The sequence below is a fragment of the Pteronotus mesoamericanus genome, unplaced genomic scaffold, assembly GCF_021234165.1.
Source record: "Pteronotus mesoamericanus isolate MK-2021 breed Mesoamerican mustached bat unplaced genomic scaffold, CSHL_Meso_final scaffold_167, whole genome shotgun sequence".
Classification (NCBI taxonomy): Eukaryota; Metazoa; Chordata; class Mammalia; order Chiroptera; family Mormoopidae; genus Pteronotus; species Pteronotus mesoamericanus.
In genome coordinates, this window is record NW_026555308.1 from 39334773 (window position 1) to 39355529 (window position 20757).

The 20757-nt window shown below is 38.7% G+C and overlaps 1 protein-coding gene across 3 annotated transcripts in view; it reads right to left on the reverse strand.

The window, feature by feature from the left end:
• Positions 1-126: 126 nt before the first annotated feature.
• CAMK4 (calcium/calmodulin dependent protein kinase IV) overlaps positions 127-20757 on the reverse strand; it is a 210993-nt gene continuing 190362 nt past the window's right edge. For all 3 annotated transcript variants that reach the window (XM_054589977.1, XM_054589979.1, XM_054589978.1), the window contains 4 exons: positions 20133-20208; positions 15747-15873; positions 11710-11862; positions 127-10643 (listed from right to left, as the gene is read on the reverse strand). In XM_054589977.1, coding sequence (XP_054445952.1) covers positions 10203-10643; positions 11710-11862; positions 15747-15873; positions 20133-20208 — 797 coding nt within the window. In that variant the 3' untranslated portion in view covers positions 127-10202. The remainder of the gene's footprint in view (positions 10644-11709; positions 11863-15746; positions 15874-20132; positions 20209-20757) is intronic.

The following is a 20757-nucleotide window of genomic DNA, read 5'->3' on the forward strand; positions in this document are numbered from 1 at the left end:
AATTCAATGTATTCTTTGTATTAAGGAGTCAGTAGCACCATTTTGACAAATTTAAAAAGGATATGTTCACTCTGGATTTCTTCACTCCTTTTTCGATACTTTTCAACCAGAAATCGGGGAGGTAACCTATAATCTTGGCTGTGTAAACTTAATATTATTATTTACACTTTTTTTCTTGTCCTCCAAGCCCTCTATGCACTTGTTTTTCGCTAATGACTTGCAGTTTAAGCTACTGGAGACATAGGCGTCCTGTATAGAATGCGATCCATTCATCTAATCCTCTATACTTCTCCTGAGATGCTTATATCCCTTTAGGCCAGTAAACTTTTGACAACCCAGCAGTACAGATTTCTCCTGTACAAAAAGACCTACACAATAACGCTACAAGAGCCTGAAAAACCCTAGTAGAAAGCACTCCTTTCTCAGCCTCTGCTAAGTTGTATTTTCTGAATGCTCCCAGTCCCTTATGTCTTCGCTTTGCTTCTATTCACTCAAATGATAGTCAACCTTTGTTCCTTCCTTCACTTGCCCTGAGGAGTAATGCAGCCATTTCCAATCGCAGACATGGTCCAAAACAAGTAAGGTGGCCCAACAGCGGAAAATATACATGCTGTAATCTGATTCTAATTGGTAAATATTAAAAAAAATTTTTTTTTTGAAGATGGATGTGAAATACTGCCTGCAATGAATGGTATAAAAAGGGATTTATAGAAGGGTTTGTAAAGGGGCAAGATAAGGGTGAAGAAGTAAGGACCTGACAGGATGAGCTTGATGTTTGAGGACAGTTGTGAACATTTTAAATTTCATCATCTGAGACTTAGCTTTTTTTGTACATGTTATCTTTTGAAGTCTAAACTTGCAGGTATAAATCCATCTCAACTCCTGCAGGGATTGCCTTTTCAGGTCAGATAATTTTTGAAGGGTTAAAATAACTACAGCAGAAGTAACCTTGATGTGGGCCTCCATTGGCAAAGCTTTAGGAAGCCGTTAGGCTACTTCCAGAGTCACAGAGAGTTATACAGATAGTGGAGTTTTGCATGACTTACTCAGATAATCACTGTCATTACTCTGCTTTGTCAGTGGAGATGTAACTAAGCCAATGCAGTCTTCGCTTCAAATGGTGACTTGCAAAAATTTCTTTACAGTCTTGAGTGACTTTTATTCTGCTTAGGGATGTGCCAGATTATCTGGTAGTGAAGTACGTAGGAGGTCACAGAGGGCTCGGTACTCTAAGGAAGTGCACAGTGTCTACCAGAATAAGAAAGGAGGGAGGAGGTCTGTCTAATTCAGTTTTGCACAAGACCGGAGTCTCTTGTGCAGACTTAGCAGCACTTCCCTTAGATTTCAGCCTTTCAACCTAAGATGTTCCTTCACCACTTTGCCTTGCATTTCTTCACTCTGGATTTCTCAGCCAGACTTGCCCCTTCCTCTGCCCTACCTGCAAAGACACTCTCCGTTCTTCAAATCCAGCCCATATTCCCATGAAGCTTTCCTTGATCATTCCAGGCAGAAAGGAGCTTTTTTTTTTTTCTTTCCATCCCTAGGGGGCTTACTCCCTGCGTAAATGTAGCACAGGCTATGTATGTATACTTGTCTCCAGCTACAAAGCTCACTTCTAGTGTAGCTGAATTCATCTCTGACTCCTTCATTGCGCAGAACTGTCTCAGTGAAAGTCTACAGAGAAAATGGGTTCCTAGGATGGGCTACCCCTGGAAGCTTCAACATTAGCAAATCATGTCCTTGAAGTGTGCTTGGAATGCAGGCGTAATATCCCCTAAACTCCACTGTTTAAAACGGTTCTGAGAGGAAAATTAGCTATTGACTTTGGTCTATGCATTTCTAAGGGAAGTAGGTGATCCAGATATTGAGAGAAATGTAAAAATGTTAATTTCAATACATTGACAACTGCCTTCAAACTGAGCAATTAAGATGAATGAGCATTAGGAATGTGGAATCGTAATCCACTTTTATCTTTTCCCTCTTCCATTCTAATTGCCTCCCTCCTACACACATCAATCACAAGGAGCTGGCAGACAATTGGTCTTTTTTCCTGAGTTCTACAGTGTGTCCCCGTGGTTGTGTTAATGGTAGAATGAGTGGCCAGAAGGGAAACCAAGGCAGGAAGGAGGGAAGCCCTTGAAATTCTATGATTGTCTCCACTACCTGGGAAAGAAAGCATTTGCAATTGTGTGCTTTCATCCCAAGGCCTCAAAAGCTAGAAAGGGCTCACAGTGCCCAAATGCAGAAGTACATTAACACCTTTGGGTATTCAGAACCCCCTCCCCAAAGCTGGTACCACCTTTACCTCTCAGTCAATATGTACCATCGTCAGTGCCATCCTGGCAAGGCCTCAGAACAAAGGACCGGGTGCACTTGCCACCCCAGCCTTTGGCAGCCCTTGCCCTGCTTTGCCCTGAACCTGTTCCACCCCACCCCCAACCTCAACAGGGCCTGTTGTCTTCCATGAGAACATACCACCAACACACCCTGCTTGCACACTAACAAATTTGCTGATCTGTAATTCTTTACATCGTTGGCAAGAAGAACCAGGTCTTTCCTGGTAACAGTTCCATCATATTATTAATTGCTGCAACAGTTTAGAGAAGACAGAATGTTATCTCATTAGAGTCATGGTATAATTTTAGGTGTTCCTAAAGCTGATAATAGGGCTTTCTACTCAATATCTCATTTGTAACCTTTGGCTGCAGATGTTCAAAGTCAAACACAAAGGTCATGCATACCTACATCTCTCAATATCTGGGTCTCCTGCTTCCCTTAAGGCAGATACTATGGAACAAATAATTTCTCTATGACGAAAATAGACTAAGAGAAGGGCCCTTCTTGGGTTTCTAAATATATAAGAACAGTAAAGGGAAGCATTTTTTCAAGGCCCCCTCTTTTCAAAGAAATGAAATTATAATACTCAGAAAAACATGGGGATTGAAAAGTAGCCTTACATAGACTTACAAGACTTGCCTGCTCCCTGAGCTATCGATGAGCAAGTCATTGTCACAGAATGTCACATAACATGGCACATTATTTCCTAAAAATGATTAAGTGAAAATCCAATTGATATAAATTACTTGCAAATATTCTGAAGGATTCAGAACCAAAGGGCTCTCTTATTTCTTAGCTTACTAAGTAAGAGCTCCAGATTGACTTCAGTGTGAACCAATACCAGTGTAAGATATCATTTACATGGTTTTAAATGTAAGGATCAAATTTCTAAAACATGCTCAAAGTGCCAGAAATCTTTTCAATTACTCTCTCACCCAAGTCACTTCATAGTCTAAATTTTTTTTTCAGGAATGATGCAATTTTGAATTTTTAGTTCCTTAGGAAAATTTTGCCCAGTTTTACTTCCAGCACAAACATTGTGGTGAGACCATCTGCAACAGAAATAAAGCTCCCCTAACTTCCTAAGAAACAAATGGGAATAAGAACCTCAAGCTAAGGAGAAGAAATCTGGAGCATGGGATTCTGTTTTCCTGCATGTCACCAAAAGGCATGGAGTACCATGAACTAGGGTTTTTTGTTTTTGTTTTTCATTCAATTTTAAACGTAAAGGGTCAGATAAACATTTTAGGCTTTTCTGGACCATATGGTGTCTGTTGAAACTACTCTGTACCAGAAGCATGAAAGCAACCACAGACAATGTATAAATAAATGAGAATGGTCATGTTTTAATAAAATTTTATTTAAAAAAAAAACAGGTCTCTGGTGGATTTGGTCTGTGAACCATAGTTTGCTTAACTTCTGAAAACTGATCTTTGGAGATTTAAATTTATTTCCTCAGGCATTTATGTGAAAATTACTTTTTAAAAAATGCACATATGTTTTATATGTATATCACAAAGGCCATAGATAAAAGGATGATTGGCATTCAAATAAGAAAGAGTATAAACAAAAGCCCCTAACTCCTTCCCTAATAATCCCTTTCCCTGATACTGTGAGTTCACGGGGCATAAGGCATCACTTACACCCCGTCTACTGTTCCCACTCAGTGAACTCAGGGAATTTTAAAATTTCAAGGGAAACAGAGCAATATCTGTCAGACATGGAATGCAGTTCTATTATATCGTTTGGACCCAACTACCTAATAAATGGGCATGTTAGGTAATTCTTGTGGCTTTAGAGGGATATGACGGTATTACTGAGACGTGTGAATAGAAACAGCTTAGGGACTTCTGACATAAATAATAACCTTGACATTATAAATGTAGATGGAATTGTAACTCATGAATATGCTGTCTGAACCTCTGCTACTGCATAATGCCTGCATGATAGGCTCTGAAATAGGTCAGGTTAAAGGAGGCAGTTAGGAGATGACAGTTTTCAACTTACAGTCATACTCACTTGTATCATTTACAGATCAGATTAACTACTATACAGGTATCAAGGAAAAGACAAAGAAAGAAGAAACCTAGTAAACCGTTTATCATCCACAACTGATTGTCAGAGTGAGAGTGCTTAGGAGAAAAAACAGCTTTCTTTTTTCTTTTCCCTGAAAAGACAGAAAAACAGCTTTCAAAAATTCTTACGTGATCCTGTTGCACTCGAGTAGCTTGAAATGATCTTTTAAATGGACAATAAAGATTATTATTTAATCTTACTGAAATGAAATATCTGTCATCTTTAATACAATGAACCCCAGCAAATATTCCATGGATATAAGTATTCCATATTTGTGGATTTTCCAGGTCAAGATATTCACATCAACATTTCTTCAAAACGTGCTAAAAAGAATGGTGTGATTTTACAGTTTTATCACTTCTGTTTTGTTTCAAACTGAATTCTGGGCTACCAAGGGCCCCGCATTTCTGCAGCCAGCGCAGGAGGCTCCTTTCAGGGTTTTAGAGAGGATTTCACAGTCCTCGAGGGCGGCCTGATGGCCAGAGAGATGGAGTGAAACAAAGATCTGGGACAAGTGGTAGTGAACCAAGGTATTGGGAAGCGCACATGATTAGTGGAATCCCATTTCTCAGTACGGAGTAATGGCAATACACCGATATTCACCAGCATCACTTTCACTCGGAGCAAGGGAAGAGGTTTTCTTCCACTTGGCTCACTTGAGCTGAACCAGGTCAGGTGCCTGGAGTCTTCTCTAGAGTCATGTCTGGTTCCTGGGAAGGAGTCGGGTGGTCCGTTGTCATGGGAAGACTTCCATGCTGCCCTAGGTGGACCCCTGGGCCAGGTGACAGAGAAAAAGCTGAGAGTTGAAGGAAGTCCAAATCAAGCAATCCGATCCTCTCAAGTATATCACAGGCATTTAGGAATTGGAATTTTAAACAAGGAAGCATAAATTAGTTGTTTGTTATTGCTCTCCAAGGCAAGTATATAAATGGTTGGAATTTGTGAGCTGATGTGAAATGAAATATCCATCATTATCATCTGATGTCAGGTGATATCTGAAAGGTGTAGTAATGACAAAACTTGGTCCTTACCATATCAGAATATAGAAAGAGAAAATGCTGAACTTGTTTGCCATGGGTGGATAGCTGATATCTTTCCCGTGGTCTTTTATTTTTTTCTTTTCCCATTTGTCAAGGAATCAGAAAATTCCCAAGTTGTTTCAGGGGAAGGAAAGGACTTTGAAAAAAAATTATAGAGAATTATTGGGTACGTTTCTGCTTATCATGGGGTTATGCATATTGTACAAATAGTGAGATTATATGTGCATAAATGTTTAAAAAAACACTGAAGACACACACAGAGTCTAACCAGTGTGCAGTATTTAACCAGGAAGTGTACAGATGTTAGCCATAACCCTGATCAGAAACGTATCAGCGATGAGCATTAAGAAAATTGGGATATGACCTAATAGGCAGTAATCACAAGGATTTAAAATTCTATTATGTAGGTAAATGTCTGTAAACTTTTCACCTTCTAAAGTAGTACACTGAATACTCTGTAATGACAAGTAAATTACATAATGGCATTGTAATTATGTAATTGACTCTGCTTAGTATATTTATGTCAATTATATGTGGAGTTAACCTTCATCAAGAAAAACCCAGTACTGATTCACTTTGTTGACTTTTTTGTTTCTGCATATTTTTGCAAGAACAATCTTAAAACAGGATAAATAGTTTACTAACTTTGTTCTTTGCCTTTTCTGGCATTTTTAATTTTTCCAATTTGAAATGCAACCAGATGCTTCTGTGAAAAAAAATTAAATTATGAAATTATGAAACAAAATGGCTCTCTCTAAATCTTCAGTGTGTAGGCAACACACACGCCATTACCTTGCATGTGAAATTGGGGATAAGGATTGCTAGACATGCTAAATTACAAAATATGTTTAAAATGCTATGTAATTGAAGACACGGTAAAAGGCAAACTGTTCTTTCTTTTTAAGTCTGCCACTAAAAATGGCTATAGAACCTTGAGAATTATTTTAAAACAGCAGTATGTAAGAAATATCCAAAAGTCTTTCGAATGCATGTGTAATGGCAGGTTTTCTAAGAAAACTTAAAAGATGCTGGCTGATGGTCATATGCACATTTGGAGGCTCTTATCCTCATTGCGCGACCTTCATCATGTAAATTTGGTATGTTTGAGTAGAATTCTAAAAAGAACTACTGTCTGCAACACAAAAAAGTTGCCAGTCTAGTCCAGGCCTACAAAATCCTATTAAGATTCTCTGTGCAGGCCTTCCTCAATGGGGACCCATGGTTCACCCACAGTGAATATGGGTCCACAAGAACACTACGGGCTTCATGGCAGCACTAAGGAGAGACCAGCCGGTAGTCAAGATTCCAGGGCCCAAAGGGATGAGAGGGACTGTGGCCAGCAGACAATTTAGCAATGCCCAGGAAAGTATGGTTCTCTAAAAGTCATGCTGGGAAACACTCCTCTGAAGCACATGAATAAGCAGAAGTGGTCAGCAGAGGCTTGACTTGTTTCAGTTTATGACATGTCTGAAACATTTTCCTTTTGGCCTCCTACCAACACATCCATGTGGAAAACTGAGGCAGCTGTAATCTAAGCATAGAAATTCATGGGTCATTTTCCTTAAAAAATACTCTAGAACAACGCTGTTCTAATACAGTAGCCACTAGCTACATGTAGCTATTAAGCACTTGATTTACTAAAGGTACAACATATACTCCTGATTCTGAAAATAGTATAAAAATAAAAATTTAAAGTATTAATTTTTCATGTTGATGATATGTTGGAATAATAATTTGGATATATTGGATTAAAATAGTTAATTGTATCTATTTTTTAAAAAATAAAAAGTCGTGGCTAAGAGAAAATTTAAAATTACATATGTGGCTTGCATCGTATGTATATCAGAGAGCACTTGTTCTAGATGATAACTTTTATGACTGTATTATTCTAACTTCTACCTTATTTACGTAATCATGGAATGAATGAGCTCTTATAGTTTGGTCACTGGGATTCCAATTAGTTTCTTTGAAGGGGAGAGATGAAGATTGCTTTCCTTCATGGTGAAGTAGCCTAGGTTATGTTGTATATCTGAACTTATCTGAAAACAAAAATCAGTAATATAATATGATAACTGTCAGCTCTAAAATGCAAAACATAATTTATTGTTCTTTGCAAAAATTTCCTTCAGTCTTTTGCTTTAAATATAATTTGACTGTTGTCAATTAGGGGTAACATTGTGAAGTAGTATATCAAATTAAAGCTTTATCTGCTTTAGCCAAGTAATTATTTAGCTAAGTAATCTTTGAGAAAAATAATGTATCTCCTTTCCATAAATATTATATAAATGCTTGCTGTTCTTTCAAAACATTAACTCAGTTATCCTTAGGTTGTATTTCTATGATTTTTTTTTTAGTCTCTTGGCTGGAATGACCAATTTTTATGAAAGTTTGACTTGTTTTCCACTGAAATGACTAAATTAGCCACTATTTAGGCATTATCAGGACCTAATCTTTAACACAAGTCAAAATTTAAAACTCTCACTGATTTTTTAAAGAGTGCAATTTACAGATTAAAAACAACAACAACAACAAAGGAAATTACCCTGACACCCTCAGGTACTCACCAAGGAACAGGCATGTGTACTCATTTAAATAAGTAAAACTCTTATACACATGTTGGCCTTGGCATTTACAGTGTTATCCTCATAGTCCACAGGGCCCACCACTGAAGTCAGCCCTGAGTGCTGGAATGGTAGAACTGTCCTTGGAACAACATGGGCATGGGCTGGGAGGGACAATATGTTCTGATCTTTCTAATTACCACTCTCTAATAAGAGCTCTTTCCCACTCTTCTTCCTGTTTGTAATGTACAGGGCATTTACTGTATATACCTGTTAAGTCTCACTGGGGAAATTATATCAACTGATCTTTTTAAATGAAAGTCTTAATGCTTAGTAAAAAATTCATTCTTAATGGTTAAAAATAGTGAGCCCCTTATAATAACTAAAATGGAAATTTTGAGAGAGAATAAAGAAGGACAGAAACACAGAAGAAAGTAAGTACTCTCTACTAGTTAATAAAATAAAACAAAAAATAATCTTCCTCTGAGCCCAGATGATGTGACTTAATTAAGGGCCCTATCTTCCATGTCAGTAATCTGTCAGGCCCCTGAAATATGAAAGACAAGAAATCCTACCTTGCTTTCTTCTCTGAAGAATAGCAGGAAATGAAGATTTGTGCTTGGAAAGCAGAAAGCCAACCCAGGTTCAAGTGCCCCCAGAAACCAGAGATTTCATTTCATTTTCCAATTTAATTGTGGTGAGGAAGAGGCAAAAGAATTTAAGATCTCTTTTTTTGGATGAGGATTTTTATGTGATAGTCATTTTTCTTGTCTATCATCTTGTATTTTGAATATAATTCTTTTTGAAATTAAGGAAATATACTAAAATGTGATGTATAAAGATTTCATAAAAATTTTTATTTCATTTCAAACTAGAAATAAGTCTGAGGTACTTGGAATTTTAATGATTTCTATAAGGAAAGAGTGTTTGATATGAAAATCAAAGAAATATATTTTGGAAAAAAATCATAGAAAAGTATCAGGTCTAATGTTACAGCTTCTCAAGTCTGACTTGAAATCAGTGCTTTTTTCTTTGTTTCTTTTTGTTTTTTAAGGTAAATAAAAAGTTGCACTGTCCTAAATTGACATGAAGACTTTCTAAACAACATTGTGAAATGTGGGCTTCTATTCCAAGTGTGAGAAAAAGATATACTAGCTTTTCAGAAATATCTTTAGTTTATAAGCAGTATACCTAACTAACAATTGAAGTGGAAAAATACTTTATAAACAAAAATTTTCTTATTCTAGTAAAGTCAATAGTGAATGATCTTTTATTGGAATACTCTTTCTACTCTATTCAGACATTTTGGCACCAGCCTGTGGGTGGATTTTTCTAAATATTTGAAACTCAGTAATTATAGACTTTATCTATAAAAATGCTCCTATTCTTAAAGTTGTACAAACTTATTAATAAATCCAATTTTATTTGAAAAATGACAAGGAATCAATCTGTTATTCTAATTCCTGGCCTTGTCCTAGTCTTACCAGCTTTTCTTCCCTAAAATTCTTTATTTCTCCCTAAGTGTTGTCTATCAGAAAGCCATCTTACTAGTAATATAGTTTATATAAATAAGGACAAAATAAAAAAGCATTTTTCACACAAGCTTTGGAGCATATGGTTTCATGGCCCTTAAAGTATGCTTCAATTTCTTTTTTTTTTTTTGCACATACCAAATGTGAATATATGTACACAATGTATAACCATATCCTTGTAAACAATTTGAACACATGATAAGTAAACTATGAATGGCACAGGAACACATGTCAGAGCACTGCCTAGTACCAGCTGAGGAACAGGTCAAAGGGATGACCAACTGCCTTGTGAGGAAATTGAAAGAGTATAGGATGGTTAGGTTTTCAAAGCAAAGTAACTTTTGTTAACATTTACTTCAAATGTGTGCTATTGGTCCCTGAAAATGCATGTTTTTAAATGTTATGTTGTGTTTACTTGCAATTTCAAATTTAACTCATCGGTATTAGGTATCCATTACTTACCATAGAAGACACTATTTTTTCATAAAGCAGTCACATGCATTGAAGTTAGGATTACCAACTGATATATATATGTATTTTTTTGCACCTCAAAAACAGATTCACTATAGTGCATATCATGCTTCCACACCTTCCTTGCTGAAGGACAAAATGCATCAAGTACGAGGATTTGGCTTCCTGATTGGGAGGAAGCCAACCTAGTACTCTGGCAGGATCACTTCATTCTGCTGAGCTCCAAATCCCAGAGCAGGGTTTTCTTGCCCTTCTTTGGGGGCTGCGGCTTCCTCCACAGTCTTCAGCTTCTCCTCTGCTGGGCCTTCCTCCACTTGTGGGTCAGCCAACTTGATCCCATCCTTCAGTGCCTCGGGCACCGTCTTGGTGGCCTCTCCAGCATTGATAGCAGCATCTTCAACTTCCTCCACGGCCTGCACCTTCACCAGCTCAGCCTCTGCCTTCTCGGCTGCCACGTGGGCCCCATCTCCCTGAACTTTCTCTTCTTCTGGAGCAGCTTTAACATCTGCACTGCCATCGTGGATTGGAGAGGGCTCTCGGCTGGCCTTCTGGCCCTCCTGGATGCTGCCGTGGCTACTGCTGGCGCTTCCCAGCCGGGAGGAGGCCACCACCGCCTTCACTGCTGCCTGATTGCAAACAGAACATGGTCAGGTGTCACCTCCACTAAAATCCCACCTCGGAGCTCAGTCTCAACTTTGCATTCAGGGAGTTTGCTTTATATGTTGGTGTTTGATCTTTCAAAGTATTAATGTACCAACACTGTCATATGAAAACTCATTTGCAGAATAAACAGAAAAATCTCTTTAATCTCAAACCGGTCCATGCATTTAGTCATCTGGACAATTAAAAGCTGAGTAAATGGGTTTGTCCATGGATTATCGGTTTTCAAAAATGTTAGAATGTGTTTCCCAAAGTAGTTGTTTCATGAAATACTAGTTCCATAGATGTTTAATAGGTATTATAGACATAAAAGAGTTCTATGCTCAGATTAATTTGAGAAATCCTGGGTTAAGTCAAGGTTATTAAATACAGGATATTTCAGATTTAGCCATGAGACCCTTCAGGTTCATTTAGTATCAGCTTGTAAGTGATGGCTGAGTAGAACACTGTTTTTCACCCCTCAGCTGTTCTCTGAGATCACTGTATATATAGCTAGTCCTAAACATCATTATGTAAGAGAAAAGCACCTAATCTCTAGTCCATATATATTTTATCAAAAGATATTTTTATGGATAATTTTCTGTATCACTTGAATTATTTTAATTTTTACCAAGTATGGTCATTATTTATATTACAAAATATGGTCTTTAAAGATTATTTCCCAGTGTTCATGTATTCAGGAAGAAGAAAACTTTCTGAATAGTTTCCTGAATAATGCTACTTAAGCAGTTCAGCCTTAAGTAAATGAGAAGCAGTGATAATGTATTTGGTGAGTAAATGTCAACATGTAACACATTTCTCTGTTTATTAACAATGAATTCTTTTGAGAGGATAACGTAAGACTGGAAGTGGCTTTATACCAGTGGCGCCGGGATTTCAAAGTAAGATTTTGCCTGTTACTACAGGAGATGAATAATAGTATTAGATGAAGAATGGTGGAATTATCTTTGATAGTTCAAGAGAGACATCTTTTAAAACCAAACCAAAACAAACCAAACCAAACCAAACCAAACCAAATGAATGCCATCTTACCTTAAGTTTGCGCCGAGCATTGAATTCCTGGAGCTTCTTTTGAGCCGTATCCATGTGTACAAAATTGGCTGCTTTACCTGTCACCCATGGGTGCTGGAGAGCTTGGAAGGTAGTCAGCCGTTTCTTAGGATCCAAAACAATTAATTTCCTGACCTGAAGTGATAAGAGCCATAGGGGGATTTTTATGGTGACTCGGGCTTGCCTCTCACCTTGTGAACTTCTAGGTCTTACTCTGTTTCCCTAGAGGTACCATTGACTATATTTAAAAACATTGTTTTAAGTGCTGAGGTCACTTTGGGTAAGAATGGCTTCCGGCAGCTGTAGCTGAGGGAGTCAGAGAAGGCAGTGGTGTGCGCCAGCCACCGGGGAGCCCGACTGTCGGACAGCTTTCCGGCACAGGTCAGGAGGCAGGTGCTGGCTGGCCTGGGGACTGACAGCACTTTGAAGGAGAACCGGCATCTGACCAATTCTAGGCTACACTTCACACCGCTTAGAATTCAGAACTTCAAATGCATCTGTGGAGATGGAATCATTCGCCCATCCATCATTCTTTTCCGTGGGGATTATATGGCCAAAATAAAATAAAATAAAAATAAAAATAAAAATAAAAATAAAAAAGAGAGAGAAAAAAGGATAGTGTCATAGCCTTTATGATTGGGTAAAAAAGCCTATTTAGAATCAAAGTAAAGGTGTCAGTGGCTTGGGGGCATGATTTGTTTAAAGGACTGAATTCTGCCAATGGCAGCCCATTCTGGGAGGTTCCCCTCTGTTTGTGAGGAGAGCAGAAAATAAATTGCCAGGAAGATCTACAACTCAAATACTCCCTGGCCCTGGACTCAGAAGGGCTGACCTGGAGTGAGTCAGAGGCTATCGGAAGTCAGGAGACATGTTTAAGTCCTGCTTAATGTCTCTAGCTCCTTTTGTGACCCTGGGCACAGGCCCACATAGGAACTGAGTGCCTATGGACACTCCCCTGGGCTGTTTTGTCACAATCTCATTCCCTTTGAAAAATCCATCCTTATATACATGTACATGTTTTAAATGCATATACTCTTTTCTATAACCTTATCAATTCATGAAGGAGGGACAGAAGGAAGCTCAGAAAGATTTAGTGACTTGTCTAAGGTCAGACAACCTGTATTTGGAGGCTGTATTCAAACTCAGGTCTGTCCTACCTCACAGCTCTGTGGTCACCACACCGTAGTGGCTGACACGCAGGCAGTCAGCTTTTCTGGCCTTGTGTCTGCTCATGTGTAAAATGAGGAGCTCTGAATGATTCAAGGCCTGAAGTCTTTTTTAATACTAATAACCTAAGAAGAGCGAAACACAGGCTAACAGAATCAGGCAGCATGTCAAATGAAGACTAAATATCTGGTTCGCCTTTTACTTCTTTTCTGTAAAATATGCAAAGAAATGTGTGTTTGAGATAGAGACACTGAATTTTTAGAGGGCAGAGACATAAGAATGCTTAGGCCTAAAATCTGAGAGGAAATGGAGGAGGTACAGATGACTAAAAAAAACAAATACACAACAGTAAGTAAAAATCTGATAGTAGTCTTAGCAATCATCTCTTGAACACATGAATTAATACTTTATGTAAATGATGACTAATCATTAACAACATCATTTATGATTAGATTTCACTCCCATTTCCCAAGCATTGTTTCACTTTTCTTCATCATTACCATCCTACTCTTCATGAAAATACAAAGAATTTATTGAAAGCCAGTGGGTATTGAAAATTTTCATATGACAGCATTAACCTTTATATTTGAAGTTCCTGAAGCACTGAATTGTTCAGAAACTTGCTGAAGGTCCGAGAGATCCAGGGACTTTGTCAGGATTCAAACCCAAAGCCTTACGGGTGTCCCGCTCTTACAGCCTGACTTCCCTACACATTGGCATTGTCACCTCGCTGAGAGCAGAACAGGTGTGGGTTCCGTTAATAAGTAGGCATTCATGGGCTCAAGCGTTCCTTTAGTTCTGGAGTTTTATAAATTTATTGGCCAACAGGATTTAGCTAAATGAAGAAACATCACTGTTAACACTCTTATCCATTTAATTTTATTAAAGATGAAAAGGAATGGAAGGAGGGCCAAATAAAGGAACCATTATGGACTTCATTGGTGGTCCTTAGGTAACATGTATTATATCCTTTAAGCCTCCCAACATCCAGTGTCATCCTGCATAAGAACACTAAAGCATAGAGAGGCTATAAAATACAACGAAGGTTATACCTTTAGGTTACAAGAAAGGGGGCACTGATCTGAGGTGTGTGAGATTTTAGAAACCCATGGTCTATTTCTGGATTCACTGTTTCATTCAGTGAACACTGAGTCTGGACTATGTGCCCATAGGGCACTACGATCTGGGCACACAAGCTTTGTCCTCTTCCAGAGTTTACAATATAATTAAGGAAGGTTTTTGAACAAGTAAATATAAGCAATGACTATTATGAAAGAGGCAGTCCAGGTGCCAAGGAACAAATCTGTTGTAGGAGGAGGGATTGCCAAAGGAGGACAGACTGAGCCTCCCAGAGGACGTCAAGCGGCAGCTAAGACTTGAAAATAACAGTTACCCATGTAAGAGGCTTACGTGTGCGTGTGTGTGCGTGTGTGTGTGATGGTGGGGAGGAAGAATGGAGAAGAGAACATTACAAGGCAGAAGAAAGAACAATGGCCCCTATCCGAGCTACACTGATGAGGTCCTGGAAGTCGGGCGCACCGGAGTGCAGAGAGACCAAAGGAGAGTGATGCGAAATGAGTGGTATGGGAGAGGGGGACAGGCTCCAGAGCAGGCAATGTTGTCTAGACCTTGTTATAGACCTTGGATTGTATCCTAAGAGCCTTACAGCAGGAGAGTGACACGATGTGATTTATTCGTATGATGACCATTCTCCTGGGTCCTGTGTAGAGAAGGGCAGGGGAAGGGGCAGGAAGACCAGACAGCAGGCTGTGGCAGTGGTCCAGGGGGTCCGGGGGTCCAGGGGGTCCAGTGGCAGACGCTGGAGCTTGGATTGGGCGGTGGGGGTGGAGAGAAGTAGGTAGAGTCAAGGGCTGTTTAGGAGTGTGGGGCCTGACTGGAGGGCAACGTTGGGATGACACTTCCACGTGTCGCACATCCTCCTTCACTTTCCGGCCACAGTGCAGGAGTCATGGCTTACAGGGGGTCTGTCTCACAGAAGAACATGGATGGTAAGGAGGAAATGTTTGGAGGGAAAAAAAGCTTTGGATAAAAGGTCTGGAGACTTGGATTGCTGGTTCCAAACAATGACACTCTGCTGGGAAACGATGTGACCTTGGATAGTCATTTCACTTTTCTGGGCTTTAAAACATTCATCTTTAAAATTAGGGGAAGTCATCTTAGATGACTCCTAAGATCTCTTGAAGATCTAGGTGCTGTGATCCAAAAGTTAGCTTTTAGTAATTTCTGCATATTGATGGAGAATATTTTAATCGCATGCTAGTAGCCTCTTTATTTTAGAACAGGTAGGCCACTTCCCCTTTCTTTTCCTGAATGCGAGCAAACTTCAATATTAGCCTAAGTGACAAGCTTAGTAAAACAAACCAACCAAAACAAGAACAAAAAACAAACAAAATGCACTGTTAATACAGTGTAACTTGTTTATAGTGCCAATGATACATGATGGGACTTGTTTTGGTAGCAAGATATTTTAATAAGTTTAAACATTTCAAGAAAAATGTTGTTTTATTTGAAATACAACCACATCTAGGTAATAGCTAGCCATGTTAAGACAGAGTTCTTCTGCATAAATTATGTTTGGATTCACCCAGCACAATCTGCCTTCATAAGCAAGGCTCTACATTGACTTGGTGGGAAAAATCATTAATTAATACTGTGGCAATTTTTAATTTGTGATAACTCAGCTAATATATTAGTTTTCATTGTTTTATTAAAAATACAGTTATAAAGATGTAAGATATTAAGGGGGACAAATTTTAAAAATGACACTGCCCATTACTTAGCTAAAAATGAACACAAGGGATTTTATTTCATTTTGTTTTTGTTATACTCACCAAGTCCTTGGCATTTAGAGATACTTCATCCCACCAGGGGGAGATAAAGTAATATTCACAATTCAGAATTCTCCTGAACATAAACTGATCGCCTCTTTCATCATAGAATGGTTCAAATCCACAAAGTCTGGAGGGAAAAAATATAGGGAATAAAATGTCTTTAAAAGTCTAAGTATATTTCACCAATTTTTTTTTGTAGAAATTCAAGGCTTTCCTTTCTCACAGCTTCCTCTTATGAATGCAACTCTATTTAGCCTTATTATAACTCACTTTTGAGTGTGTAAACACAAACTTAGGCTTTCAAGAAGTAGGTATAGATACACAACGGATTTGGGATTTCTAAAAACTGTTATGATAATGTTAATAATTATATCACAAAAACAATAACAATAGCTAACCTGACTAGAGGCATTGTGAGAATGGCTTTCCATGAGTTTTTTCACCAGGAATTGAGGAGACAGAGATTGATTATAGTTCTAATTTATTACAAAGTAGAAGAATTAAGGTTTAAAGAATAAAGAGATTAAAAGGTGGAAAAAAAAGATTTTTCAGTCGTTTTTGTTTAGCCCTGTTCACTGAATTCTTACATATAAACGAGTAAAGTATTAGATTTCCATCTTATTGCAGCTTAGATTTCAGAGAGAACAAAGATAGGAGCTAAAATTACTGTCAGAGAACAGCCTTTAAAACTTCATACGATGAACAGAGAGATGCAACCAACAGAGATGATGAGCAGCCTAGAGTTTCCTCCACCTTGTATGTGACCCTCATTTTTGTATATTGCACAGATATTTCACTATGTTCCCCTTTATGTTTTGCAACAGGGTCAGCATAAAAATAGAAAGGAAAAATGGGAAAAAAGAAACGGAGGACCATCTGTGGCTTCCTAAAGTGACAGAGGAAACGTGAGCTCCTGGTCTGGGACCATCAAGCCTTCACTGTTCCTAGATGGGTAGAGGTTCTGAAGTCACTAGGAACCAAAAGACAATTTTTTTAAAAAGTCCCTCCCAGGGCATGTGTTGTATTTGACAAAGAATGGGGGGAAAAGAATGAATAAGTTAAAAAACATTTTCCCAAATTCTTTCTTTAAGCTGCCAGGTTGGTGCAGAGCAGGAAATGTTTGGGGGCATCCTAATGTAGTGGGTTTCTTGGAAGAAGCAATTTCTCACATCTTTTTGTTCAGGGAATGTCCCATTGGGGAGAGTCTTTGTCTTTTTCAAATATCCTGGAGCCAACCAGGAAAAGGCAAGGTCAGAAGTGCAGAGGCCCAGGCCAGCGCACCCACCCTGTCCCTGCGGTGTCCACCCGGAGGGTCCTGCTGCAGCATCAGGAGAGAAGGGAGTGCGTGTCCACAGCTGGACGAGGAGGCAGCTCAGCCTCACCTGGCCCTCCCCCACCCTCCATAACACTAGAAAAATATAGCCTGCTATTGGTTAGGCATGAAGAAATTAGCCAACTTTCCAGCTTTACTTTAGGGAATTCTTGCATTTGCCTTCTGGAAATCTAGAGAGAAAAGTGACAGTTCAGAAGGTACAGTACTCAAATGCCTTTTTTTCATCTCAATCATTTCAGCAAATTTATGCCTTGGTGACAGGTAATAAGTTTGTCGTGTCAGCCTGAAATGCCAAAAATGAAAGAAATGTGACACACAGCAGACTGTGTACTCACACATTCACACGCACAGAACAGAAACCCTTCAGAAATGGAAATATTTGAATGCCAACAAGGACAGTTTAGGAGGATATTAGGATTATACAGGCCTGAGGTGTGAATAATACAAGGTAGCTCCAAGCCATTGGCAGAACTGCAGTGGTGGAACCTGAAGGACAGAGTGTGAATCTCTGACGTTACCTGATTCTGACTGTCACCTGAGTATTGAAGCAGTTGCTTTTGTCTATGGGAACAAAGGGTTTAGGTGTAAAAGGTAGAAGGACCGGAATTCCTGTGAGAAACAGCAAAATGGCCTCCATTTCCAATCTACTGTTGTCTTTAGAAATAGCAAGGTGATAACACAAAATGAATGGCCTGGTGGAGCTTTCAATAATGTTCAGTAATAAAGGAGATGCATATGTCCAAGGGCACATTCCACTTTAGAAAATGTTCCAGTGAACATTGCCTGGTAGACTTCATCAATTATTAGTGAACTACAGATTAAATAAAAAGTCCCCGGGCCCCCTGGCAATGGGCAAGGAGACACCTGACTGGGGCAAGGTAGACGCACAGTCCTTCGTTCACTCTAGCTGGATGCCTGTCTTGGTGGCCAGAGCTGTTTCATGCCTACGTCACATTAAAAAAAAAAGTCCACAGGCTGACAGAGGTTAGACCAGACCAGAACTATTAAGGAATTTAGTTATATGCAGCATTCTTATTTTAATTGGGGGGGGGGGTTCCTAATGCTTACTTTCAACCACTGCCTATTAATTAATGACCTTAAGTAAACTGGGGGGAAAGACCTTGATAGCCTTTTAAAGTTATTTTTAGGGCTAGAATAAGATGTATCCCAAATGATCAAATATTTTTCTATTCATTTTCCCATGTCAGTGATCATATTGTGGAGTTTTATTCATTCCACATATCAATTTTACAGGGTGAATGTAACTTATGTTCCTACCTCCATCTCTCTGAATTCCTATACATCTTTAATACTTTAACCCCTCCCATAACTTTTCAGTGTGAAACTGTAATTAGGTGGGCATATTTACATTTTAGAGGCAAATCTGAATCATCTGTGTGGTTCAGTTTTTCACTTAACATCACTAGGTATGATACGTCACCTACATACTTTCCCCAGTATGAAAGTGATCTCAAATATAAGATGAAGAATTCTATGATGTGGTCTTAGGAATCCGTTTTAATGAATTAAGTACTTAGTGTGGCAAACAAAAATTACCTAACAGTTTGCACTTTCATAAGAAAAAAAAATGGTTCTCTACTTCTCCAAATCTTCTGAAGCTTTAGTACATTCAGAAACTACAAGGAACTGATTAATGAAAATATATTTTGACATTATATAATAGCAGATGGCTATTTTATGGTTTGCCTGTTAAACCATCTGTCTTGGCTACTGACCAAAGTATATACTCAGAGTTTACTAACTTGGTGGGGGTCCTACCTCAGTTACCCCATGCCTAGCATGTTACTTAAACACTGCAATTTCTAAGGTCACTATTAAATTTAAAAAACAAAACCTTCTTTCTCCCATGGACTTTCTCCCATGGACTTTCTGTGTTCCCTTTCCCAATTCATGTGTTAAAGCTTTAACCCCCCATAGTGATGGCATTTGGAAATGAGACTTTAGTAGGGAATTAGGGTTAGAGATCTTGAGTGTAGAACCTCATGATGGGATTAGTAACTTGTTAAAAAGAGACCACAGAGTTAGCTACCTCTCTTTGCCTTGCGAGGACACAGTGAGAAGGTAGATTGCTACATGTCAGGAAGAAAACTCATCAGAACTCTACTGGTACCCTCACCAAGGCCTTCCAGCCTCCAGAACCGTGAGAAATAAATTTCTGTGTTTAAGCCATCCAGTCAGTGACATTTTGTTATGGCAGCCTGAGCTGACTAATACATTTTTTTATACCCTCTGAAATCTTTTTATGGATTTGAATAGTACAGGTTCCAACAACTAGCCTTGCAGTTTCCTCTAAATGGCAACCAAATCTACTTGTTTAAATTCTGGAACTCGTTGACATCTTGCTTTTTTAGTTGCTTCAGCCATCTTCCTCCACAGACACCCTTCCATCATTCTTGCTTATTTCCTCATATTCAATTTCACCGTCTCTTTGGCCAGTTTCTGGCAGCCCCTTGTTTGTCAGTAGTCAGGAATGGAATTGGGGATACCAGAGAGTGAGAGATTTAGGCCATAATTTTTTCAACCAGAGAAAATATTTCTCTGAGTTTAGGGTATTAAACTTGAGGTCCTTGAGACAAGAAACAAAATTGATAGCCTAAATGCATTTAAAATATTTCTGATACAAAAGGTACCAGTTTGGGATTGCTCAAATGATTAAACAGCTATTTGCCCTAATTAATTTGATGTGATGCAAATAAGTAAAACAAGAGTATTTTTAATAGGTGAACATGAGTTTTACATTATTATTACCAAATGTGAACTGTTTCCCAAATCTGCTTTGCATTGTATAGCAGAATGAGACACAGAAGCACTCTGGACAGAAGTTCTGACCCCCCCCCCCCCAAATTACAAAATGGAAGGAAATGCCCATTTTCAGAAAATTCTATGGCTAACTATATTTAGTATGTCATGGAAAATCACAAAAAGTCAAAAAGTACTCTTGCTTTTGATGAGGACAATGATTATCTATAGTTATGAGAAAATATTACAGTAAAGCCAAATAGTTTGCATAAAGATTGCTTTTCTTCACTTACAAGATGTAGGTGATTATTCCTACAGACCACATGTCCACCTCAGGTCCATATGCGCAGCCTCTAAGAATCTCGGGGGCTGCAGGAAGAGTGAAAATTATGTTAAACTGGAGTTTAAACTCAACATTTACATTTTAATAACAAGCAATGGGGAAGAAACGAATCCATCAACATCAACTTTAGAACAGTTTTATAACCAATCTTCTCTCCCCAAACCAGAGAATGAGGCTACAGAGTCATATGTCTATTTTAATGGGAGAGTTTACAGTCTCTCTGTGTTTGCAATGCATAAAAAATAAAACTATTAACTTTAATATTCTGCATCAGAACATCATGATAATGCTCAAATGAGAGAGAGAGAGAGAGAGAGAGAGAGCTCTGTCTCTGCTACAAAAGATCCCTTACTTCAAAGGAAGCTTTGTACATAGGAAATAAAGAAATGAAAGCTTAGCGTAGTAGGGGAAAACAGGCACAATTATGCTACCTAGGGAACCAGATCTGCTTGGAGCTCAGGCGCCCATGAGCATGTGTGCTTGGCAGTGTACCAGCCAGAGACCAGGGCAGATGGTGGGAAGGGCTGGAAAGTCACAAATGCTGAAAGGTTGGAATAGGAGCCGGAAGGGGCCCT